Here is a 21,437-nt window from a genome sequence, read left to right on the forward strand (position 1 = left end):
ATAATCTCCTTAGATAGCTTTATGCTAGTTTAACCTCTTCTGCAACATATTTATGAAGAAGTTCTCATTTAAAATGAGGTAGGTTTTTATTAGGTATATACTTAACAGTAAGCTGTCTTAAGAAGAAATTGATGGAGGTCATGAAAATAGCATTCCATAGGAAACAGCATTCCATAACTAATTCCTTAGATCCCTAAAGTGGCTTTTCCTCCTTTGCCTATCTAGATCCTTCTGACATCAGCAGAGAATTGAAAAGAAAGAGGTGCCCAGCTGCTGTTCCTATGTTGCTTACTCATGATTCCTCTTTCTCTGAAATTACCTTCCATAACTCAATGGCCCAGGAGTGAACCTGACTTAAGCTGGGGCAGTCAGTCATTCTCATCTGAAAATTTGTTGGAGTTGGACAGAATGTTGATCAAGTTTCTCAAATGTAGCTGGATTTAAAATGTTTAATTTTGGTACTTATGAGGGGACTAGATTATGCTAGATAGTCTAAGGAACAAAAATACACTTTTAAATGGTTGATCTCAGAACAAAATAACTGAAGAAAATAAAGGAAGGTGACTATAAGAACTTAAAGCGAAGAAAGAAACAACAACAAAAAATTGGAATTTCTGTATTTAGTTAAGATTAAGAATCCTTAGACATGATCAAAAGGAGACCTCAGTAAGATTCCTCAAGGGAGGAACAACCTAAGACAGGCACAGTCGCAGGGGGGCCATCAGGTGAGAAATTGGGGATCAACAGAGGTGAGGCTTAGAACCTCTCCCCCACTGTTCTGAGAGAAATCTTCTGCATCCGTGGATGTTTTATTGCCCTTGTCTAGCTTGGATTAACACATAGTCTACAGGCACACACCTGATCACCTACATTTGCTCTCTTACAACACTAAACTATGTTTTCTACCTTTATCTTGCATCTACCTACCACTTCAGCATTTTATTAAAAATAATAATAATAAAGAGAGAAATGTGGTATCCACATATAAATCAAGTATAAAAATCAAACGAATATTCATATTTGAACTGATTGTTTATAGTTCATAATGCGTGATCAAAACCGAACGTTTCTGTGATGACTGCCCTTGTACTGTTCACCATGTAACTTATTCACTATGTAAGAATTTGTTCTCCATGTAAGAACTTGTTCGTTATGCTTCAGAAGATTGGAGACTGACGAGAATTAGGCTTGGGGTGGATTAATGATTGTGCATTGAGCATTGACTCCCCTATACAGAACTTTATTGTTGTTCACAACCATTTGATCAATAAATAGGAGAGATGCCCTCACAAAAAAAAAAAAAAAAAAAGAAAAAAAAAAGTACATACTTCCAATTGTAAAATAATTAAGTAACCGGGATGTAATGTATAGCATAAGGAATATAGTCAAAATATTGTAACGACTTGATATGGTGATAGCTGGTACCTAGAATTATCATGTATATAAATGTTGAATCACTGTGTTGTACACCTGAAACTAATGTAATACTGTGCGTCAACTACCCTTCAATAAAAAATAAAAAGGAGACCTCAGGTAGTCATTAGCCACAAAACAATAGATGGCTTATTTATACTTCAAATAAATTATATTAAGTTACTACATTTGATAAATGTGTTAGTAGTATTTTCTCAAAGAGTTATATTTTACTTTTATCATTCTGATATTTTTGTGGTATGAATAAAATTATTTTAAAAACCAAGCATCTAATTTTATCATTTCTAGTTGAAGGATTTAATCTATATGTGGGTGTAAATAAAACAATGAACAGATTGACAAACTGCCAATTTATCAGCAATTTATGAATGGGGTAATTAAGAAAAACATTCTTTACGGAGTGTGGTAAAAACACGTAAATCATGGTGAAAATATACTGGTGCAGAGGTTCTCATGTCCTTATACCTACTAGTATTGGTTACAATAAAATGCCCTGTGTGCCAGGTCACATGGCTGCATAGCCACATGCTGGGATTCTAAGCTGGTGGTTTGCATCCAGAGCCCACAGTTTTAGCCACTACACATACTGCTTTTCACAAACCTTGCTCCAGTGAACAACAGTATTTTCAGAGTAGGAACTAAGAGGTCTAACACCAAAACAAAGCACTAACAGTTTTTCCCCTTGTTACTTAATTCAGCCTTTCCCCGCCTTGTTTAGTAAAAGTTACAACCTTCAGGACAGCTTCCTTCCCAGGCAGCAAGCTTGTGGAGTGTACAGACAGTGCATCTATTCTAAGTCACTCTTGCACAGCACAGTATAAATGCTGTGTCAGCAATACTAAGGGAACAAAGCCAGGATGTTTCTTATAATAACGTTTATCTACTTTTTAATTAAATTTACACTTTACTTCAAATGGCATAGGAATCACCTTTGATTTGTATTAAAACAAAACCAAATACTATACACACATAGGCCCACAGGGTTTCTTGGACCATTTGTATTACCTGGTTCTTTCTTCTTATCTTCCTAATGATTCCTAGAGTACTCTTTTAAACGGCTACAAGAATATACAACCTGTAGAATTCAACTTTAATCTTTTGGGAAATTTTTAATTTACTGTTGTAAAATCCAGGGGAAAGAAATATATATTGATCAATCAATAAAGATAATGTCAAATACATAGATCAATCAGAATAGATATAAGTATGTATTTACATTTAAGGATAAGTAAAGTGAGAGTACAACAGTCCAATTCTTGGTAAAAATAATAACAATAAAAGCTAATCACTTACTCTACACGTGCCAATACTCATATTTGTCAGCAGGCTAACTAGAGCCTGACCACTGGCATTCAATGAAAATAGCTCCCTTTAACTCTCCAATGTGTTTCAAGTCCAGAACATTTTTAGTCCTAGTCTTGTTTATCTGCTGATGGAGGGTTTCTAGGAAGATTTAGCAGTGCTTCAATTTTCTTAGCATCATCCTTGGATTGATTTTCCTGTAAGCTGCTTTCAATTTCTTGAGGGAGGAGCTCAGTAAGTTGTAGTCTAGATTTCCTGTAATCAAAGAACAAAATGGATCTAGCAAGTACTGCTCTGTTTCTTTAGTTCTTAGAGAGATTTTTTTTAAAAGATAGCATTTGTCTTATTCACCCTGCAACTTCTGAGCAAACAGGTGCTCCTTGGACTTCAAATACAATGACTTTTTTCTCTCTCCTAACCTGTTCCATTCACAAGCCAACTGGGACTCTTGTATTACCAAAACGGACATTGCTATGGGAGCAGCTCTGATCACAAGATATGTCAGACTTGCAGCAGCGGAGACAAGCAGACGCTGAAAGACCCTGAGTTTAAGTATGAGTTGTGCAGCCTGGCTGGTTGTGAGCCCCTGGCCTCTGTTAACTCTCTATTGCCAGAACTTGTAGGGACTACACAGCAGCTACAGCATGGTAATCACAGTATGGAAAAGTCAGAAAGGACAACGCTATAGATATATATCTAACGGGAGTTAAAATCTAATTTCCAAGTAACAGATGAGTTCTTCTTCTAAATCAAGTATTACTGTCTTCTTTAAGTGATTGTCAGGATCACCTATGACTTTCTTCTCAACTCTTCACAACCAGATTTGATCATTTCTTTTTCCGTATCTCTATAACCAGTTTTCTACATTTTCTGCTCAATAAGGCAATTTTTTTAGACTCTCACATTGTCTGATTTCCCCATAGTTATTTTCAAACAAAGAAGCAGGCATATAAAAGGTTCTTAACTATTTATTAAATTAGCTTTTCTCAGAAATGTCATATATTACACATATATACACAAATAGCCTACACATTTTTTCCTTTTGCTAAAGTATTCTTTTATAATTCAAGTTATTGTTTTTATGCATTCTTGAGGTTTTCTATCTCAAAATAATTGATCTTTAGTTTTTTCCTGTTTTTTTAACTGAAATGCAATTATTTTATATTTTTCCAAATGTTAATTCTTTCATAACTTTCTATTTCAGATTTGAATAGCCAGTATACTTTCCTTGTCCTTCCAACTCCTTTCTCAGAGTTTCCTTTTTAAAAAAGAAGGCTCTCGCTACACTTAACTGGAAATTAGCTAATGCTTTCATGCTTTTAATTCTCCATAACAACAAATCTTAACACTGACATTCAGAATTTTAAGCGCTCTATCTTAGAGCATAGATAACTGCTTATTTCACCTATCTTCTTACTATGGAGAAGCAGAAAGAACAAAACAAACATATATTGAGCATGGTGGTATGATTCTGTCCTCTGGCTGAGAAAACTGAGGCCTTGAAGTTAAGGAAAATATCTAAAGTCACAGAACTAGTTAATAGTATAGCTGGGATTTCAGTTTTGTTTTCCAGGTTTTATTAGATTCAAAACCAATGTTTTTTCTCCTATAGCATGTAAGTCCTCCTTGAATAACAAATCTACAGATCTACCTAAGGTAATTTCCTTCCTAGTCTGAACAACAGAGGTAACAACAGATACTACGGATTTCCGTGTATGTGTGGGTAGAGCACAAATGGAGGTTTCAAGTTAAACATGGGAAAGTAACTGCTCATCTATCGACCACTAAAGCAGCATAAGCAGCAGAAACAGATGCTGCCTGAGTCCAGGAAGCTGACTGTGAGCAACAATTGTACCAGGAATGCTAGATGAAAACCTGTTATGCTGACCATACAAAGAATCAGAACAAAGTCTGCTCTCAGCCTGATTACTATACTCCTGCAAATGACTAGACAGAACAGGTCAAAGTTCCTCCTCAGTGGCATTCAGTTCACAAACATCCACAGCAAGAAGTAGAATCTTTGAATGTGGAGTTCAAACATGCTCTATGTTATTCATAGATGTATGTGTAAACAGGGATATCACCTTTTAAGTAAAGCCAAGTCAAGCTCACTCATTTCCTTTAGGTTAATTGCTATGCTGTCAAGAACATAAGAAAAGAAAAAAATATACAGCAAAATGACATTTACAACAATTTAATTTTTTAAAAAATATATCTAAGGAAAGATCCTCATCATATTAACAACAATATTATTATCTTTCATTTTTCTAACCTCCTTAATTAAAAAGATTAAAAAGCAGGGTAAGGTATAAGTTAAAGGGCTCAGTGAAAAGAAACTCTCCTTTGAATCAGGAGACAGTTTAGAGTACTTGGGTTAGGAGAACACCCCCCCCCTCAGGCATGCAGCAGGGAGTCAGATAGCCTAGTCCTGGCATGCTCCTTACCACTCCTCCCGTTTCAGTTCATGGAATGCCTTCTGATCCTTCTGTTTTCCCTCCTGAATGGTCTCACCACAGTACTTCTGAATCGCCATCAACAGGCTTCCTACAGGAGTGCTGAGGGGCAAGCAGAGGGAAAGTTTAGGAAAAAGAACCGTTAGATCACACATGAGCATCTGCTAAGGCACAAGCAATGCCAGCAGAGCCGCCTGTTCTCTGACAGGTACAGGGCTACTTGGTAATTACAGCAGCCTTGTTGAATGAAGAAGAAAATATTAAGGCAATTTCCTCCCTGGCCTGAACAACAGAGAAAAACAGTCATGCCTAAAATTAACTGGTATAAAAGCAGGTCTCTAAATTGACTGTTATTTTTTATCACAAATGATAAACTGGGCAAATACATATTTATGAAAAGTTCTAGTAAGTAGCTTTACACTGAAGGTTTCTTAGAAATGAAATTAATATGAGGAATGGTATCAGACGCCCTAGTGAGCAGGAACTGTGGAGGGCATTTTTGGTCAGGGGAAGAATGCTACTGGCTTTTGGAGGTAGAACCACCAAACATCCTAAAATTCAAAAGTCTAGCACAACAGTCTCACCCACAAGGCCAATAGTTAGCCATTGAGAAAATGATTTAGATAAGAATTTTTACAGTAATAGAGAATGTTTGGTTCTTGTGTTCTCAAAGAGAGGAAGTTTTTGACTCTAATGTAACTTAATTCTCTCTGGCTACAACCTAAGTAACTTCATTTTAAGAATTATTTTCACTTAGTGGAAATGTCCACTGCCACATGAATGGATAAATAAAATGTGGTATATACAATGGAATATATGCAGCTTTTAAAAAGGAGATCCTGTCACAAGCTACAACATGAATGGACTTCAAGGACATTATTCAAAATGAAATAAGCCAGTTAGAAAAGGACAAATATTATACCATCCCACTCACATGAATAACTAAAGTAGTCAAAATCATAGAAACAAAGTAGAAATGTGGTTGCCAATGGCTGGGGGTAGGGGAAGGGAAAATTAGTCTTTAATAAGCACAGTTTCAGTTTTGCAAGATGAAAAGCTCTGGAGATCTATTGCACAATGTGAATACACTTAACACTACTGAACTGTACACTTAAAAATGGTTAAGATGGTAACTCCTTTGTTATGTGGTTTTTACCACAATGAAAAAGAAATCATTTTTGCTGCTAATTTCAACTTTCCCCTTAAAACAAAGCTGTTATATTAACAATATAACAAAATGTTAGCAATGAGTTATACTGAATTTAAAAATAAATTTTTCATAAAAAGAATCTACAAATCCAGTGTTACCTCCTCCTGAAAAGGGGCAGGAAAAGGGACAGGAGTTGGTGGAGTGGGAGGGAGAACTCTCCTCTTCAGGTGAATGCCAGCTGATAAGAACAGCAGAAATGACAGAACTAGCAAATCGTTTTGCAACCATCTCTATAACTCTTTACAGCACGGATCATCAATGTATCATTAAGACCACAAGAAAAAAGACAGCTGGAGAGAAGGCTATTCACATAGTCTTACTCCACAGATTAACTTATTAACCATGATGGGAAAAAAATACCCTGCATTGGAGAAATTTAGTAAATATCAAATGTGATAGGTAGAATTCTAAAATGGCCCCTTGAATTTTCCTGCCCTAATCCCTCAACTATGAATATATGATGAGGTATTATGCCAATGATTATAACATATTAAGTGACAAAATAGATTTTGAGATGTAACTAAGGCTGCTAATCAGTTGAATTCAAGTCAATCAAAAAGGAGATTATCTGGATGAACCCTTTAAAACCAGAGAGTAAAACCACTCTGGCTTGTGGCAGAGTATAAGTCGGAGAGATTTTAAGTATGAGAAGGATTTGACATGCTGGCGGCTGGTTTGAACTGGAGGGGGCACTGTGAGAAGGTGCATGGATGCCCGTAGGAACAGAATAGTGCCTGGCTGCCAGCTAGCCAGGTAATGGGGACTTCAGACCTACAGCCACAATGAGTCTGTCAATAGCCTGAATGGTTTGGCAACAGTCTTTCCCACAGCCTTCAGGTAAGAGCCTACCTGGCCAATACCTTGATTATGGCCTTGTGAAACCCTGAGCAGAGAACCATCCAATTCTACCCACACTTTTGACCTATAGAACTGTGATATAATAAATGGATGGTGTTTAGGCTGCTACATTTATGGTAATTTGTTACACAGCAATGAAAAACTAATATACCAAGTAATTAAAGTTAACGCCCCTTATAATGGGTGATATAATATGTCTGCCAATGTGATACATTTGATGTGAGAAGGACACAATTTCACCTACACTGTATTCCTGATGAAAACACTTAAGCTACATTTAATCAAGAGGGGATAGTCAAACAAAATGGAGACATTTTCTGGAGGAAAAAAAGGCAGTGGTTGTAGTAGTAAGTGAATAATTTTGAATATGGACCTTTCTGAGATAGCTGCATTGATCAAAGCTAGATTATTTATTTTGATAATTATACTGTGATAACATTGGAGAATGGTTTTCATCCTAGGTGATACATGCTGACATATTTAGGAGTAAACAATTATGAAGTCTCAGATGGTTTAACCAAAGAAAAAAAGAACAAAATATACACATATCCCACCTACATGCAGAGAAAGAAAATAAATATGTCAACAATTTGTGAATCTTAAGTGAAGAATATATAGCTGTTCAAGGTATTGATTCATTCAACTTTTCTGTAGGTTTGGAATTTTTCAAAATGAAAAATTGGAGAAGAAAAATAATTTATTAAACTAAACAAATATAACTTTTTAAATAGAGTGTGCTTGTTACCTGTTTTTCTTTTTTACCTGCTCCTTATAAGTATTTTGTTCAAACTACACATAATTTCAGTTGTTGGTGAGATTTAAACAGTTTTTACCCAATGAAAACCGGAAGTAGAATCAATAGTTGGGGTAGAATTAGATGGGACAAAGCTACTGCCAATGCAAGACTAGATACCTTGTTACAGGCTTTAAGGATTAAATCTACTCTTTAGAAATGAATGAGATTTAACAAGCAAGGCATTAATGAAAGTTGTGTTAATTTAGAATTAAATCACATTAACACTTACCCTAGCAAGGCTCCAATTATGCCACCGGCCACCAGGCCACGCAGACCTAAGTTTATTCTAAAAAGACTTCCTGTGACAGCTATTTAACAAAACAGAACAAGGCAATATTAAATCATCTTTAAAATAAGAATTTCATTTTTATATCTTTCTACAAAAAAGACATAAACCCCTTAGTAAGCTTTCTGAACTGAACATTAATATACCACCACAACCTAGATTTCATGAAACTAAAATGCCAAACAGCTAGCTTCTCTTCTACTCTGCAGGTTCAAAGGAAGAAAACATTCCTTTTGCAAACCTAATGCCTCAGTCTGTATTATGGATCCAACCTCCTCATTCTGCTTCATGTTTGCCACCTCCTCTTTGAAAAATCTGTAGTTTCTCCACTTTCACCTCTTTCATTTCTTCCTTTCTCAAGTAAAGTTTTCCCCAAATAAACAGAAACTCCTGCGGCTTATAGGTTCCTCTAGCCTCACCATTTCTGTAGCGCGATGCTTTGCCTCTCCGAAGACCTACGAGATTTGACCTTGACCTAAGTGTGGCCTACAGTGCCACCTGGTGGCCGGTACCTGGGTGCTCGCTCTTTCCTTGTGGGAAGTGTACATCTATGATGTTTCTTCATTTTCCTCTTTGATTATGTACAACACAACTGATGCCATTTCAGGTGGTAACATTTAAAGAAAAACAACATTTGAGATTTGCATACCTTATTTAAGTACTATATATTCACTTAAGATGTTTTCTAAATTTTAAAATTAACAAAAATTAAAAATCACCTTTAATTCTATTACCCAGAGACAGTAAGTTTGGTCTTTTTTTTCTAGTGCTCCTTTCCAAACAAAATATTTAAAAACGAAATTTTTTGAAAACCTATTAGGCTATCCAAAATGTAGAACACTGATAACAACAAGTGCTAGCAAGGAGATGGAGCAAAAGAAATTGATTGCTGGTTAGAATGTGAAATGGTACAGACACTTTTGAAGACAGTTTGGCACTTTGTTAAAAACTAAACATAGTCTCACCATATAATCCAGCGTGTCACATATAATACCATATAGTCACACTCCCTGGTATTTGCCCAAAGAAGCTTGAGACCGACACACCAAAACCTGCATACAGATGCTTATTACAGCTTTGCTCACAACTGTCAAAACCTGGATGCAACCAAGATGGCCTTCAACAGGTAACAGGTAAATAAACTATTCACATTCAGGCAATGGAATATTATTTGGTGCTAAAAAGAAATGAACTATCAACTCATGAAAAGACATGGAGAAACTGTAAATGTTTATTGGTAACTGAAAGAAACTAATCTGGAAAAGCTAGATAAAATTATATGACATTCTGGAAAAGGCAAAACTATGGAGACAGTAAAAATTTCAGTGGTTGCCAGGGACTGGTGGGGGGAACGAACAGGCAAAGCACAGATTTTTAGGGCAGTGAAATACTCTTCTTATGATATAGTAATGATGGATACATGTCATTTATATATTTGTCTAAACCCATAGAAAGTACACCACTAAGAGTGAGCCCAAAGGTAAACTATGGACTTAGGGTGATGATGTGTCATTGTAGGTTCTTCAATTGTAACAAATGCACCACTCCAGTGAGAAATGTTGATAGTGGGGGAGGCTATTGTGTACATGTGGGACTGAGGAAGTATATGGGAAATCTTGGTACCAATTTTGCTATGAACCTACAACTGCTGTAAAAAATGAAGTAGTATTTTTAAAAAGAGGAGTAGTGAAGCTTAGAAGCTGTCAATGGCCAAATATCAAAAAATGATGTCAGACTCTATTACACAGGACCATGTTTTCTGTAAATGAAGACAGTTTACTTCTTTTTCAATCTGGATGCTTTTTATTTCTTTTTCATGCCTGAATGCACTGACTAATGTCTCCAGTATAATGCTAAATACAAATATATTCATCACAAGTATACACCTGAATACAAGTGTATACATTTTTGCCTTGTTCTCAATCTTAAGAGAAAATCATTCAGTCTTCCACCATTAAATAAGATGTTAGCTACAGGTTTTTTTCATAGATGACCTTCATCAGGGTAAAGATTTATCCCTATTTTGAGAGTTTTTATCATGAATGTTGGGCTTTGTCAGACATTTTCTTCTAAGCTAATCTTGAATTCCTTAGATAAATTCCACTTGGTCATGGTGTATAATCCTTGTTTGTTGCTGAATTTGGTTTATTAATATTTTGTTAAGGATTTTGTGTACATATTCTCGATGGATAGTGATTTTTGGATAGAATTTTGCTACCTTTATCTTGTTTTAGCATCAGGATAATACTAGCCTAATAGAATGAGTTGGGAAGTGTTGCCCCTTTCTCTGTTTTCTGGAAGAATTTGTGAAAGAAACTTCCCAAGTAGCCCAGAAGCCATCTTGTCCTAGGCTATCCTTTGTGAAAAGATTTTTAACTAATAATTTAGTTAATAAACTTGTTATGGAACTATTCAGATGCTCTATTTCTTCTTGAGTAAATTTTGGTAACTCACGTTTCTTTTTTCTTGGTCAGTCTTGCTAAAAAGCATGTCTATTTTGTTGATCTTTTCAAAGTACCATTTGGCTTCACTGATTTTTCTCTTTTTATTTCAATTTCATTGAGTTTCACACTATTATTTCAATTATATTATTGCCTTGTGTCTGCTTACTTTGGATTTATATTGCTCTTCACTTTCTAGTTTTTAAAGGTGGAAGCTTATTCATTTGAGATCTTTCTTATTTTATAATATGGGTGATAAGAGCTATAAATTTCCCTCTAAATACTAATTTGACTACACCATAAATTTTGATATAATGTGTTTTCATTTTCATTCAACTCAAAATATTTCTAATTTCCCTTATGATTCCTCTTTGGTCTTTGGGTTATTTATAAATATAGTGTTCAATTTCCAAATATTTGTGCATTTCCCCAATTTTTTTTTGTTTAATTCCACTGTGATAAGAGAACATGGTTTATATGATTTCAATGCTTTCAGATTTGATACACCCCAATATATATATCGATATATATCATATTTTATACCTTTTTGACCTTGTTACTATTGATAAAATGTTATATAGCTTTTTTCAGATTGGCTTCTTTCACTTAATAATAAGTGTTTGCAATTTCTCTGTGTCTTTTCAGAAGTTGGTAGTTCATTTAGCACTAAATTTAAAAGGATTTTATGGCCTTGCCTATGGTCTAGCTTGGAGAATATCCCATGGGTACTTGGAAAGAAAGTATACCCTGCTATTGTTAGGTGTTCCAGAGATGTTAGTTATATCACATAGGTTGACAGTGTTCAAGTATTCCATATCCTTGTTGATTTCCCTGTAGTTATTCTATTCATTATTAAAGGTGGGGAATTAAAGGTTTCAACTACTATTACTAAATTGTCTATTTCTCAATTCAAAGTGTTTGCTTCATGTATTTTGGAGCTCTGGTATTAAATGCATGTTTGTATCTTCTTGACGGATTGGCCCTTTTTACACTGTAAGATGTCCTTCTTTGTCTCTAGCACTTTCCCCTAAAGTTCTGTCTTGTCTGATACCAGTACAGCCACTCAAGCTCTTAGTTTGCATAGTATACCTTTTCTCATCTTTTTATTCTCAACTTATTTGTTTCTTTGAACTAAACTATATCTTGTAGATAGCATATATGTAATGTTGGACCTTTTCAAAATTAAGTCAGACAATCTCTGCCTATTGATTGTAATATTTAATCCATTCATATTTAATGTTGTTATTGGTATTGCCGGATTTAGGTCTGCCATTTTGCTATATGCTTTCTATATACTTATTTAATTCTTTTTTGACCTTGTTATTACTTTCAAAAGTTACTTTCTTATAACTGGCTTTAGAGATTACACTCTGCATTAATTTATCAAACCTACTTCAGTACTAATTTAATTCCAGTAAAATATAGAAACACTGTTCCAATACAGCTCCACTCCTCTTCCATCTTTGTACTATTATTGTCATTTGTTACAAATGTTAAAACACAATACAATGTTGTTATTATCTTATACAGACATATTTTAAAGAAATGGGAAAATGGTTAAGAAAAGAAATGAAAAAACAATAGATTTACAAAGTCTTTTGTATTAATCTACAAATTTACCATGTCTAGTTCTTTATTTCTTCCTGTGGAGTTAATTTACTATTTGGTATCATCTCCTTGCTCCAATATACCTCCATTCTTTCCTTCCTTTTCATTTGTTTGTCATATATAGCTTTAAATGTACTATGTCTAACACTTCAATATTATTATTTTATGTAACTGTCTTTTGGATCAGATAAGGAAGGAATAAAAAGAAGGTGAGGAAATCCATATATATTTATGGAATGTAACTGAGGGGACTAGAAGTTTTAAAAGAGGGAGATAAAGGGCAGAAACCACTTCATTACTCAGTTTTCAGTTTTTTTAATTTAACAGAGTAGATGACAGAGAACATGACAGCAGGAGCAAGTATGGAAGTGGGGGAAGACAAGAGTTTGGTTTGGATACAGGAACCTAAGCGTATAGAATAACCATAGAAAAATGTTTGCAAGTTAAGAAAAAGGGCAAGTTCTAGCTTCTCCAGTGCTATGAATGTGTATTTCTAGTTTTATATTCTTAAATGTTCTCATTAAAATGTTAAGTTCAAATAATGCATAGAGAGAAAGAGTGCACCCAAATGAAAGAGTGTTAAGTGACAAAGCAAATGGACTAAAATGTTAGCAACAGTTAAATCTCTGTATGTAAAGGTATATGGTGCTCCTTGTATTACTTTTATTTTTTCATCTTCTTTTAAACTTAAGATGATTTCCAAATAAAAAATAAACATGTTACGTGCACTGTATGTGCGTTTTTGTGAGAATGTACAAATTAGTGTTTGTACACAGCAGTTAACATCATTTACATTTAAGAAATACTTCAGTATTTCTTTAAAAATGTTCACTTTAAAGAGGACATATCTACAAGAGGCAGAGCTTTAAAATAAAACCCAAACTGTTACCATGAAAAATCTGACCTCTAACTTCTCCCTCATCAATCTCATATCAAGTGACTCTTCCCCTCACTATGTTCCAGCCATATTATCCAGCTTTTAAGAACTTTCTTGCCTTTAAGTCTTCATTCTTGATGTTCCCTCTGTCTAAGCTACTCTTCTTCCTTTGCAAGGCTTGCCCCTTCCCATTCTCCAGGTATCAGCTTCAACGTCACTTCCTCAGAAAGGCTTTCCCAGATAACTCTGTTCACATAAGATCCCATTGCCGTAACTATTTGTTACTTTCCATCATAGTAACCTGTTTTTAATCCATCCACAATAGATTATAAAGCTCCATGAAAGCAAAGACCTTTTCTGTTTTATTCACCAAGTATATCAAGGGCCAAGCACAATGCTCTCCATACATTTTGCATGAATGTTGAATGAGATAACGATGAAAAAGCCAACCAAAGAATTCAGTGGCTCTTATTTATAAGTCCTTACATAGTTCTTAAGCCATATTTGAGGAGATTGGAAAACATAAACAAGTACAAAAATGTCTTACCTCCTGCAGTGACAAAATGGCTTAGGGCATTTTTATTTCGGTACACATTTAGACCAGTGTTCACTGTGCTGGGAAGAAGGGGAGGAAGAAAACGTTAAACTGAAAGCCTATCCTTTTACCTTCCTGACTGCAATTTTCACTAAAGTGATATAGGTATTAGTTTAGAAGAGCCTACAATGTCAATCCCGCATCCAATCTAGGCCCCTTCAACATGTTCCAAACTACTAATATGTCTGTGGTTTTCTAGGTGGACTTTCTCCTGCTGTAGGAGGAACCAAAGAACAATCACATTTCTGAAATAAATATCCATTTAGAAGTAGAAAGATAAAAAGTTTTGCAGAATTTGTCATTTGGTAATAGTTGGTAGAGCTCTACCCACGGACGAAAACTACAACTGGACCAATCTGTTACAATGACAAAGAAAAAAGTTCTTGAGAAAAAGGTCTACTATGAGTCACTTTCATGTGGGTGTTTAGTTTTTATAATCCCACTTGCTCGAAAGATATACTCCTAAAAGAATACCAAAACCCTTTTTCATAATTCAGAGAGAACTTACTTGAATATAGTCACAAACACTGCAGTTCTCCAACTCCAGCGCCAGCCGTACCGGATAAAGCCTCTCATGGCAGCACGATGTGCAGATTGCTGAAGTTAATAAAAAGGCTGTGAGATTCCAACACACCTTGACACTTTCCTTATTCTGAAACTGTGGTGGAAGTATGTTAGCTATGGATTGGGCAGGGACACCTAAACAGATAAAAAAAATTGAAGATCTCCAGGAATATCATTGTTTAAGTACTGAAGCTTAAGCAGAAGTCCCATGTGCACCCTACTGTATCAGGAAATGGGAAAGAAACTAAGAATTGCCATTGTCAGCCAAAAAACCCATCAAATAAGCATCAACCACAAATCTAAATGGCAAACACCATGAGAGAGATAGTCAGTATTAGGCTTTCTATATTCAAGAAATATTAAGGAAAAGAAAAACACAAAATAAAGAACTGAGTAAAGGATAAGGATTAAAGTAATATAAATGTACAGACAAGGAGCAGAGGAAGAAAAAAGAACATTTAATGATCACCTTCTATGTTAAAGTTGTGTTAACTATTATCTCATTTAATTCTTACAACATATTCTTCAGACAGATGTTTTAGTTTTAACTAAAGTGTGGAGAGCAAGTTTCTAACCAAGATCACTCAGTCCATTAGGAATAAAGTTAGAATTGCAAGGTAGGTTGTTCTCTGTCCTAAACCCCATTTTCACTAAAACACCATGGAAAAAATAATATTTTGAAGGTAAAGCCTAGATTTTTAAGGAATCTGAGAGAATCCCTAAGGAGATCTTTAACTACTATATTACGTTGGATAAGTCAAAACCTCTCTGAAGGTTATCAATATGGACTCGTATCTTTTAATAGGTAGCTAAATACAGAAATAGACATAGATATGTGTATGAATGTGTATAGACTCACACACACGCACACATTTCCTAACTCTGTTTGCCTAGAGCCTAGAAGCCATGATACCCCAGTAGCAATGAGCATACCTAGCACCAAATCTTGATTTTTAAGTATCATTTTCCATTAAAAGAAATGAGAGCTCCTTAATGAAATAGCTAATTCCAGGGCTGGTGCTAGAAAGTAAAAGATGAGCCAGGAAAATCCTGTGCCAGAAAGTAAAGGTATGCTGACAGAATGATGGGTACAGGTTTGCATCAGGCTAGCTTGAAGGGGCTCCAACTGTTCGAATCTAGGTCAATTTGAGCATCAAGATAAATAATAATAGCAATACCTACAGAATAAAATAAGAACCCATGAGTCCACATTGATATAAATTTATAAACAGATAAATAAAGGGGAAGGGAAAGCTATTCCTCATAGCAGAATACTAACTATGAAATGTAGGCATGATGGAATCAGGAAGTGGCCATTTGGTACCATAACAGTAATAACTGTTTCAGGTCAAGAATCATCACTGAATGTTAAAACCAGAGGGTAGAAATTTGATGAAAAACAGTATGTTTACACAGTCTCAAAGTATCTAATAAGTATCTATAAGATACTTATTACAAAGGGAGTAAACTGTAATTTCATAGTGGATAAGCTGGCAGAGACCATCTCAACCAAGTTACTAAAGTAAACATCACCAGTAAAGGGACAAACAGGTATCATGTACTTCTGATACAATGTACTAAGAAGGAAATAATATCAATTCTAGTATATTCCTGCTAAAACACATTGTTGGAATCTAGTAACAAGAAAATCCAAATTGAGGGACATTCTACAAAATAAACGGCCCAGTCTGCAAAAATGTTAAGGTCACAAAAGTTAAAGAAACACAAAGGAACGGTTCCAGATTATAAGAGACTAAAGAAGCATGATGGGCAAATTCAACATCTGATCCAGTACTGGATCCTGGACCAGAAAAAAAAGTCTTATTATTTATTCACTTTTAAGATAAATTTTATTAGGGGAACAACTAGCAACATTTACATTAAGTCTGCAGATAAGGTACTAGTACTATATCAATATTAATTTCCTGATCTGCATAATTATACTGTAAGAAATATCCTTGTTTGGAGGAAATAGATGCTCAAGTATTCATGTTTGTAACTCACTTAAGCAGTTCACACAAAAATAATAGCATGCATTACACACAGAATGATTAAGCAAATGTGGTAAAATATTAACATTTGGAGAATCTGGGTGAAAGGTATATAGGACTTCCTCACACTACTTTTGCAATTTTTCTTTAAGTCTGACATAATTTCAAAACGAAAAAAACTGGGCTCTAACTTTCTCACTAATTCAACAGAATTGATGTACAGATCTAACGAATGAGTTAGCACTCTAAAAGTTATGAATGTTAATTATAATTTTAGTGTGTGCTAATATATTGCACAGAGGCTTTGTGGATGGGTTAAATATGCTACAGCTGAGGCTTGATGAGTTAGCCAGGGATTGAAAAGATATCATAAAGTACAGTCATCCTGGTGATCCCTTCTGAAGATAACAAAGTAGTCTGACAAGCCATGGGTGTGCACCTTAGCATCAGCACTGCCACTGTTGTTAAGTATAGACTTTGTAAAGACTTTAGTTTACTCAGACACTGTAAAGTCTCACAATGATTAACTGTAAAGTGAATTGCTAAACTGGCATGCCCTCAAAGACTTCTGGGATGCCAGCACGTACCACAGCATCAAACCGGTTATGATAAATCTCTGCTTGACTCTGCTCAATGTAGTTCTGCTTAGCATGAATAAAAGCTGGTATTCCACCGTACACCCAGCCGATGATGCCTGCTGAAACTGCTGCCCTATATATATTCTCAAGTTCCTCTGAAGTCCTCTCCCGTTCACTAAAACATCAAAAAGACAACGTTGTCTGGGATTAGCTTATGGATACTGCTCTCCAAAAGACTATGACCAGAATTATCCCAAATGCTACCATCACCACATTTTTCATTACAGGCAGAACCTACTAAATCTTCTGATGAATTAAAAAGTGCAGGTATATTACAAGTAGCTCAAATCTCAGCCACAATTTATCTATGTTGCTAATGGTTGGTTACTCTTGGGAGGGCATAACTAGAAGGACTACAAGGGAGAGCTTCTGGGATGCTGGTAATAGTCTCTTGGTGTTCATTATACAACCATATTTAGTTTGTGAAAATTCATTGATCAGCATACTTCTGTACATTTTTCTAGATGCATTATGCTCCAATAAAATGCTTTTTTAAGGTGCTTTTGTTTGATGATGATTACAACACTATCTTGTCCCTGGAAACAGGAAAATCTGTAAGTTGGATATAGAGATCATATTTCCCTTTTGAATTTTAAGCTAACTTTTGGAAATAATACAAATACAGGATTTTAGGACAACGTATGCAAGGATGAAATCCTAGATGAAACAAACCCAAACCCTATCTTTCTGATTACTTTATTTAACTTTTATGTCATGTTCATAGGCTTGTATAATAGAAAACAATGAGAAATCACACTATGCAGTGGGCAGCACAAACTAAAAGAAAAAAATCTAATGTTTAATATAATTATTACACTCCACACATAAGAAATTAGAACTGGTAGTGGAGCTCTCAAGATGTCCTCCAGAAATTCCTCTAACAAAAAGCTAAACTGGTAAGTACTAAGATACTATAAATAATGGACCTCCTAGATAACTACTAAATGTTATTCATATTACTAACTTGCATTCTTCAGACACTATTGAAGTACTTATCTTATTCTAATTGTCAATAACCACATTTCTGGTATCAGAATCAGTGAGTCTTTGCAGTTCCTGCATCTATGGGAAAAAAATCTACATAAAATCTCTTAGAAAACTGTAATTCTTATGCTATATCAATAGGAAAAACTGCAATAATTTGAACCTTATATCTTACCTTTTACAAATATATTTGAAAATATAGAAAAGATATAGACATCTTTATAGACATAACTATATCTATAAAATAGCATATAAAATAAAAACATAGATATGATATAAAAGATAAAATACAGATATATTTTAGATAATCTTTTTTCACCGGAGTGAAATACTGATGTTGATTCCAGGGTCAATTCTGATACTAATTTGCTGGGCCCAGTTCTTATAATCTATAAAAGAAAACATATTTTATCTTTGATCTTTTGAATAAGATAAAAAATATTTACATAAAAACTGGTATATGGTACAACTCAGAAAAGAGAAAATGTAAACGAGATTAAGATTTAACAAGCAAGGAGATGGATATGCATTGCCCCTTTTTCATCTTTCTGAAAAAGTCCATGATGTAGGTGATATTTATCTCCACTTTATTAATACGGAAATAGAGGGTCTAAAAAGTTATATGGTTTACCCAAATAGCTGGAGAGACAGGGCACAATGGTGGAAAGGACTTAGACTGTAAATAGCTACAATGGGGTTGTGGCTCTAGTTCTACCACTCACTGTTAAATAACCTACAGCCAGACCACAGTCTCTGTGAGCCTGTATTCCCTCATCCAACGACGGACAGCATAAAAGTTATACTAGATTATCTTTCAAATTTCTTTCACTTCCAACATACTGTGATGTATAAAAGCTGATCAAAGTGTTATGTACTCCACAGGATCTTTCACAAATATCTCAAGTAAATATTGCAAGGACTAATGAGAAAGGCTGCCTTATTATCTTTAATATAAACACGATGAATTCTAAGCAAAATTATTAAATACAATCCTGCTAACTCCCTCGCCCCAACTATTTCAGCAACATAATAAAGCTTCAGAGTTAACTTAATCACTTGATAACAGTGTAGTATGGTAAAATACTTAATGAAAGGGTGAACCTTTCATCACTAATGAAGGAATGATGAAATGAATAAATGAAATGTCCTTTTTCATTTAAGTTAATTCAGTTTGAAGGGTTATTCTTTATTCTGAAATATCCTTAGTAATCCAGCTAATTTGTTCTAAAAAAATGATGAGACAATAGTTGCTACTACTTTTTCTGTATCCCTTATATGGCAGAATAAAAATTTTACAATTCTCTCTGCCATCTCTCCAACCTCCATTTTTTGGAGGGGAGTGGGGCGACTGAATGAAATATCAAATACGAAATACCAAAGTTTGATAGCATGTGAAACACGAAAAAGAATACTGGAACGATATACTTATGTTGATACAAGGGTCGTATCTCGTGTTATAGTTGGGCCCAATTCTTCTAATCTGTAAAATCAGGGGATTACACTAAAACTGTATTTCCATTTAATCTCTAAGAGCTCTGAGTCTCACCCTTAACATGTCAAAACCATTCTGTCAATCAACAGAACTACCAAACAGCAATGTGGTGATACAAGCTTGGAGTACAAATATTAGACCCCCAAGTCCCATTTAAAAATAACCCACACCACCTTAGGGTCCTTCGCCCCAGGATGACCCAGGTTGCAAGCCCCGCCTTTGCAGCCCCTCCCCACGGACCCTGGGCACTTTTACTCTTTGACAAACAGTTCCCGGAGGCGGTCCCATCCGGACTCCAAGTTATGGGGCTCTGGGACGCAGGAAGACAGCTTTTGGTCCTCCGCAAGGGTCTCCGAATCGGCGGCCACAGCTTTAGCAGCAAGGACACGAGGGAAAGGACCCAAAGCCCTGCAGAGGAAGCTCTGTGGCGCCGGCGGCCGCAACTCCGTAACCCTCTCCGAACTTGCGTTCTCAGGCCCCGTGGCCTCAGGAGACGCCATGGGAGTACAGTAAGGGCAAGGGCAAGTGAGTATCCGCCGCCGCACACTAGGCCCGAGGTAACCCGCAGCCAGCCTAGCGGCTACAGCTTTCATCAACTTTGCCCTCAGTGCCCGGTCTTATTGGAGAACCTAGGACGCACGAGACAGGAAGTCCCGCCCCCTCCAGGGCAAAGGTTAAGGGGCGAGGCGATGGCGGAACGGGAGCCTAAAGTACTTCCGGTTGGAGGCGGGATGGACTTCGGACTTGCTAGGCTCGTTCCCCCCGGAAGTGAGGAGGCGGCGAGTAGCCACGCTCGGTACTATGTGACTGTGCTTCCCTGGGTTTTAAGGCTTACACAAACCCGGGCTTTGACCGGTGGGCCCTGTGGGCCCAGGCTGAAGGAGTTTAGCATGTTTAAATAAAACGCACGTAGATGAAGAAGTGCAGTGTTCAGAAGTGGAGTACGGAAATTGAGGATGGCAGTCTGTGCAAATACAAGCCCACCCCGCCCAGCAGGCACGGGAAGCCCCCCGCGCTGGACGGAAAGAACAGGCATTGAAGATGGGTCTTGGTGTCAGACACAGCAAGATTTCCAGAAAACATTTTTTAAAAAAGAATCGGCTTAGGAAAATTCCTCACAAGATGGATTTTACCCTCCCTTACTTCATATGCCCACTGTTTCTCAAAAGGCTGAGCAATTTATGGAATTATCAGGTGTTAGTCCAGCAATAACTTACCATCAATATGCCTCTAACATGTTTTGAGGTGTAGTTCTTACTAAAATACGCACATTTAAAATATCCTCATACCGGTTTGGGTAATTTCATTTAACCTTTACTAGCAGCCATAATCCCCTTTTGCCAATCCCTACCCCTCTTTTATTCCTCTCGATGTAATTCAAAAGGGTGTGCTTTTTAGTAGAATACGGTAAATAGAACTCTGAAATTTGTTAGCTGGAATTTTATAGATAAGGGAGAGAAGCAGCTGACTGAAGTGACTGAGTTAGTGACAGTGCCAGGAAGATTTTTCTGGTGTCTGGGAGACACGATTAGATTCAGCTCCCATTATAGAACCTACTACATTGCATGACAAATTCCTGTGTGCTGAGGTGTCACAATAGACTAACTTTAAGGTCAGAGACCACTGTGTATTCATCTTTGTATGTCCAATGCCTAGCATGGTGTCTAGCATGTAGATTGTTGAAGAATTCAGATCCCCTGACTTCTGGCTCCAGATTGTCCCGTATCTCATACAGGCCCCGCTGGGCACGAAGATAAAATCCCAAGGCCTAAAAGCCCGAGAAAATGACGGCGTAGTCTGTCTAGTCCACATGGAGAGAAAGCCAAATGCTTAAAATGATTCCAAAATCATTCTGGGATGAAGCAGGAGTTAGGATTGTGGGGCAGGTTGTTATGCAGATACTAATGA

General features: G+C 36.1%; 1 protein-coding gene across 1 annotated transcript; it reads right to left on the reverse strand.

Moving 5' to 3' along the window:
* Nucleotides 1–2,523: 2,523 nt before the first annotated feature.
* On the reverse strand, nt 2,524–20,157 carry TIMMDC1 (translocase of inner mitochondrial membrane domain containing 1). The gene is made up of 7 exons (XM_017652357.3): nt 19,785–20,157; nt 17,003–17,168; nt 14,369–14,457; nt 13,813–13,880; nt 8,283–8,361; nt 5,181–5,291; nt 2,524–2,991 (listed from the first exon to the last, which is right to left on the reverse strand). Exons 1-7 carry the CDS (start codon nt 20,120–20,122, stop codon nt 2,847–2,849), a joined length of 996 nt encoding a protein of 331 aa, XP_017507846.3. The 5' UTR covers nt 20,123–20,157; the 3' UTR covers nt 2,524–2,846.
* Nucleotides 20,158–21,437: the final 1,280 nt, after the last annotated feature.

Source organism: Manis javanica, chromosome 3 (assembly GCF_040802235.1).
Source record: "Manis javanica isolate MJ-LG chromosome 3, MJ_LKY, whole genome shotgun sequence".
Classification (NCBI taxonomy): Eukaryota; Metazoa; Chordata; class Mammalia; order Pholidota; family Manidae; genus Manis; species Manis javanica.

Bases quoted from the DNA above. Each gene is read 5' to 3' on its own strand.
- TIMMDC1 (XM_017652357.3), bottom strand. From the start codon at position 20,122: ATGAAAGCTGTAGCCGCTAGGCTGGCTGCGGGTTACCTCGGGCCTAGT. The intron at 14,458-17,002 runs GTACGTGCTGGC...TATTAACTTCAG, and splicing joins ATAACCGGTTTGATGCTGTG to CAATCTGCACATCGTGCTGC. The intron at 13,881-14,368 runs GTAAGTTCTCTC...CCTTCTTCCCAG, and splicing joins GTGTTTGTGACTATATTCAA to CACAGTGAACACTGGTCTAA.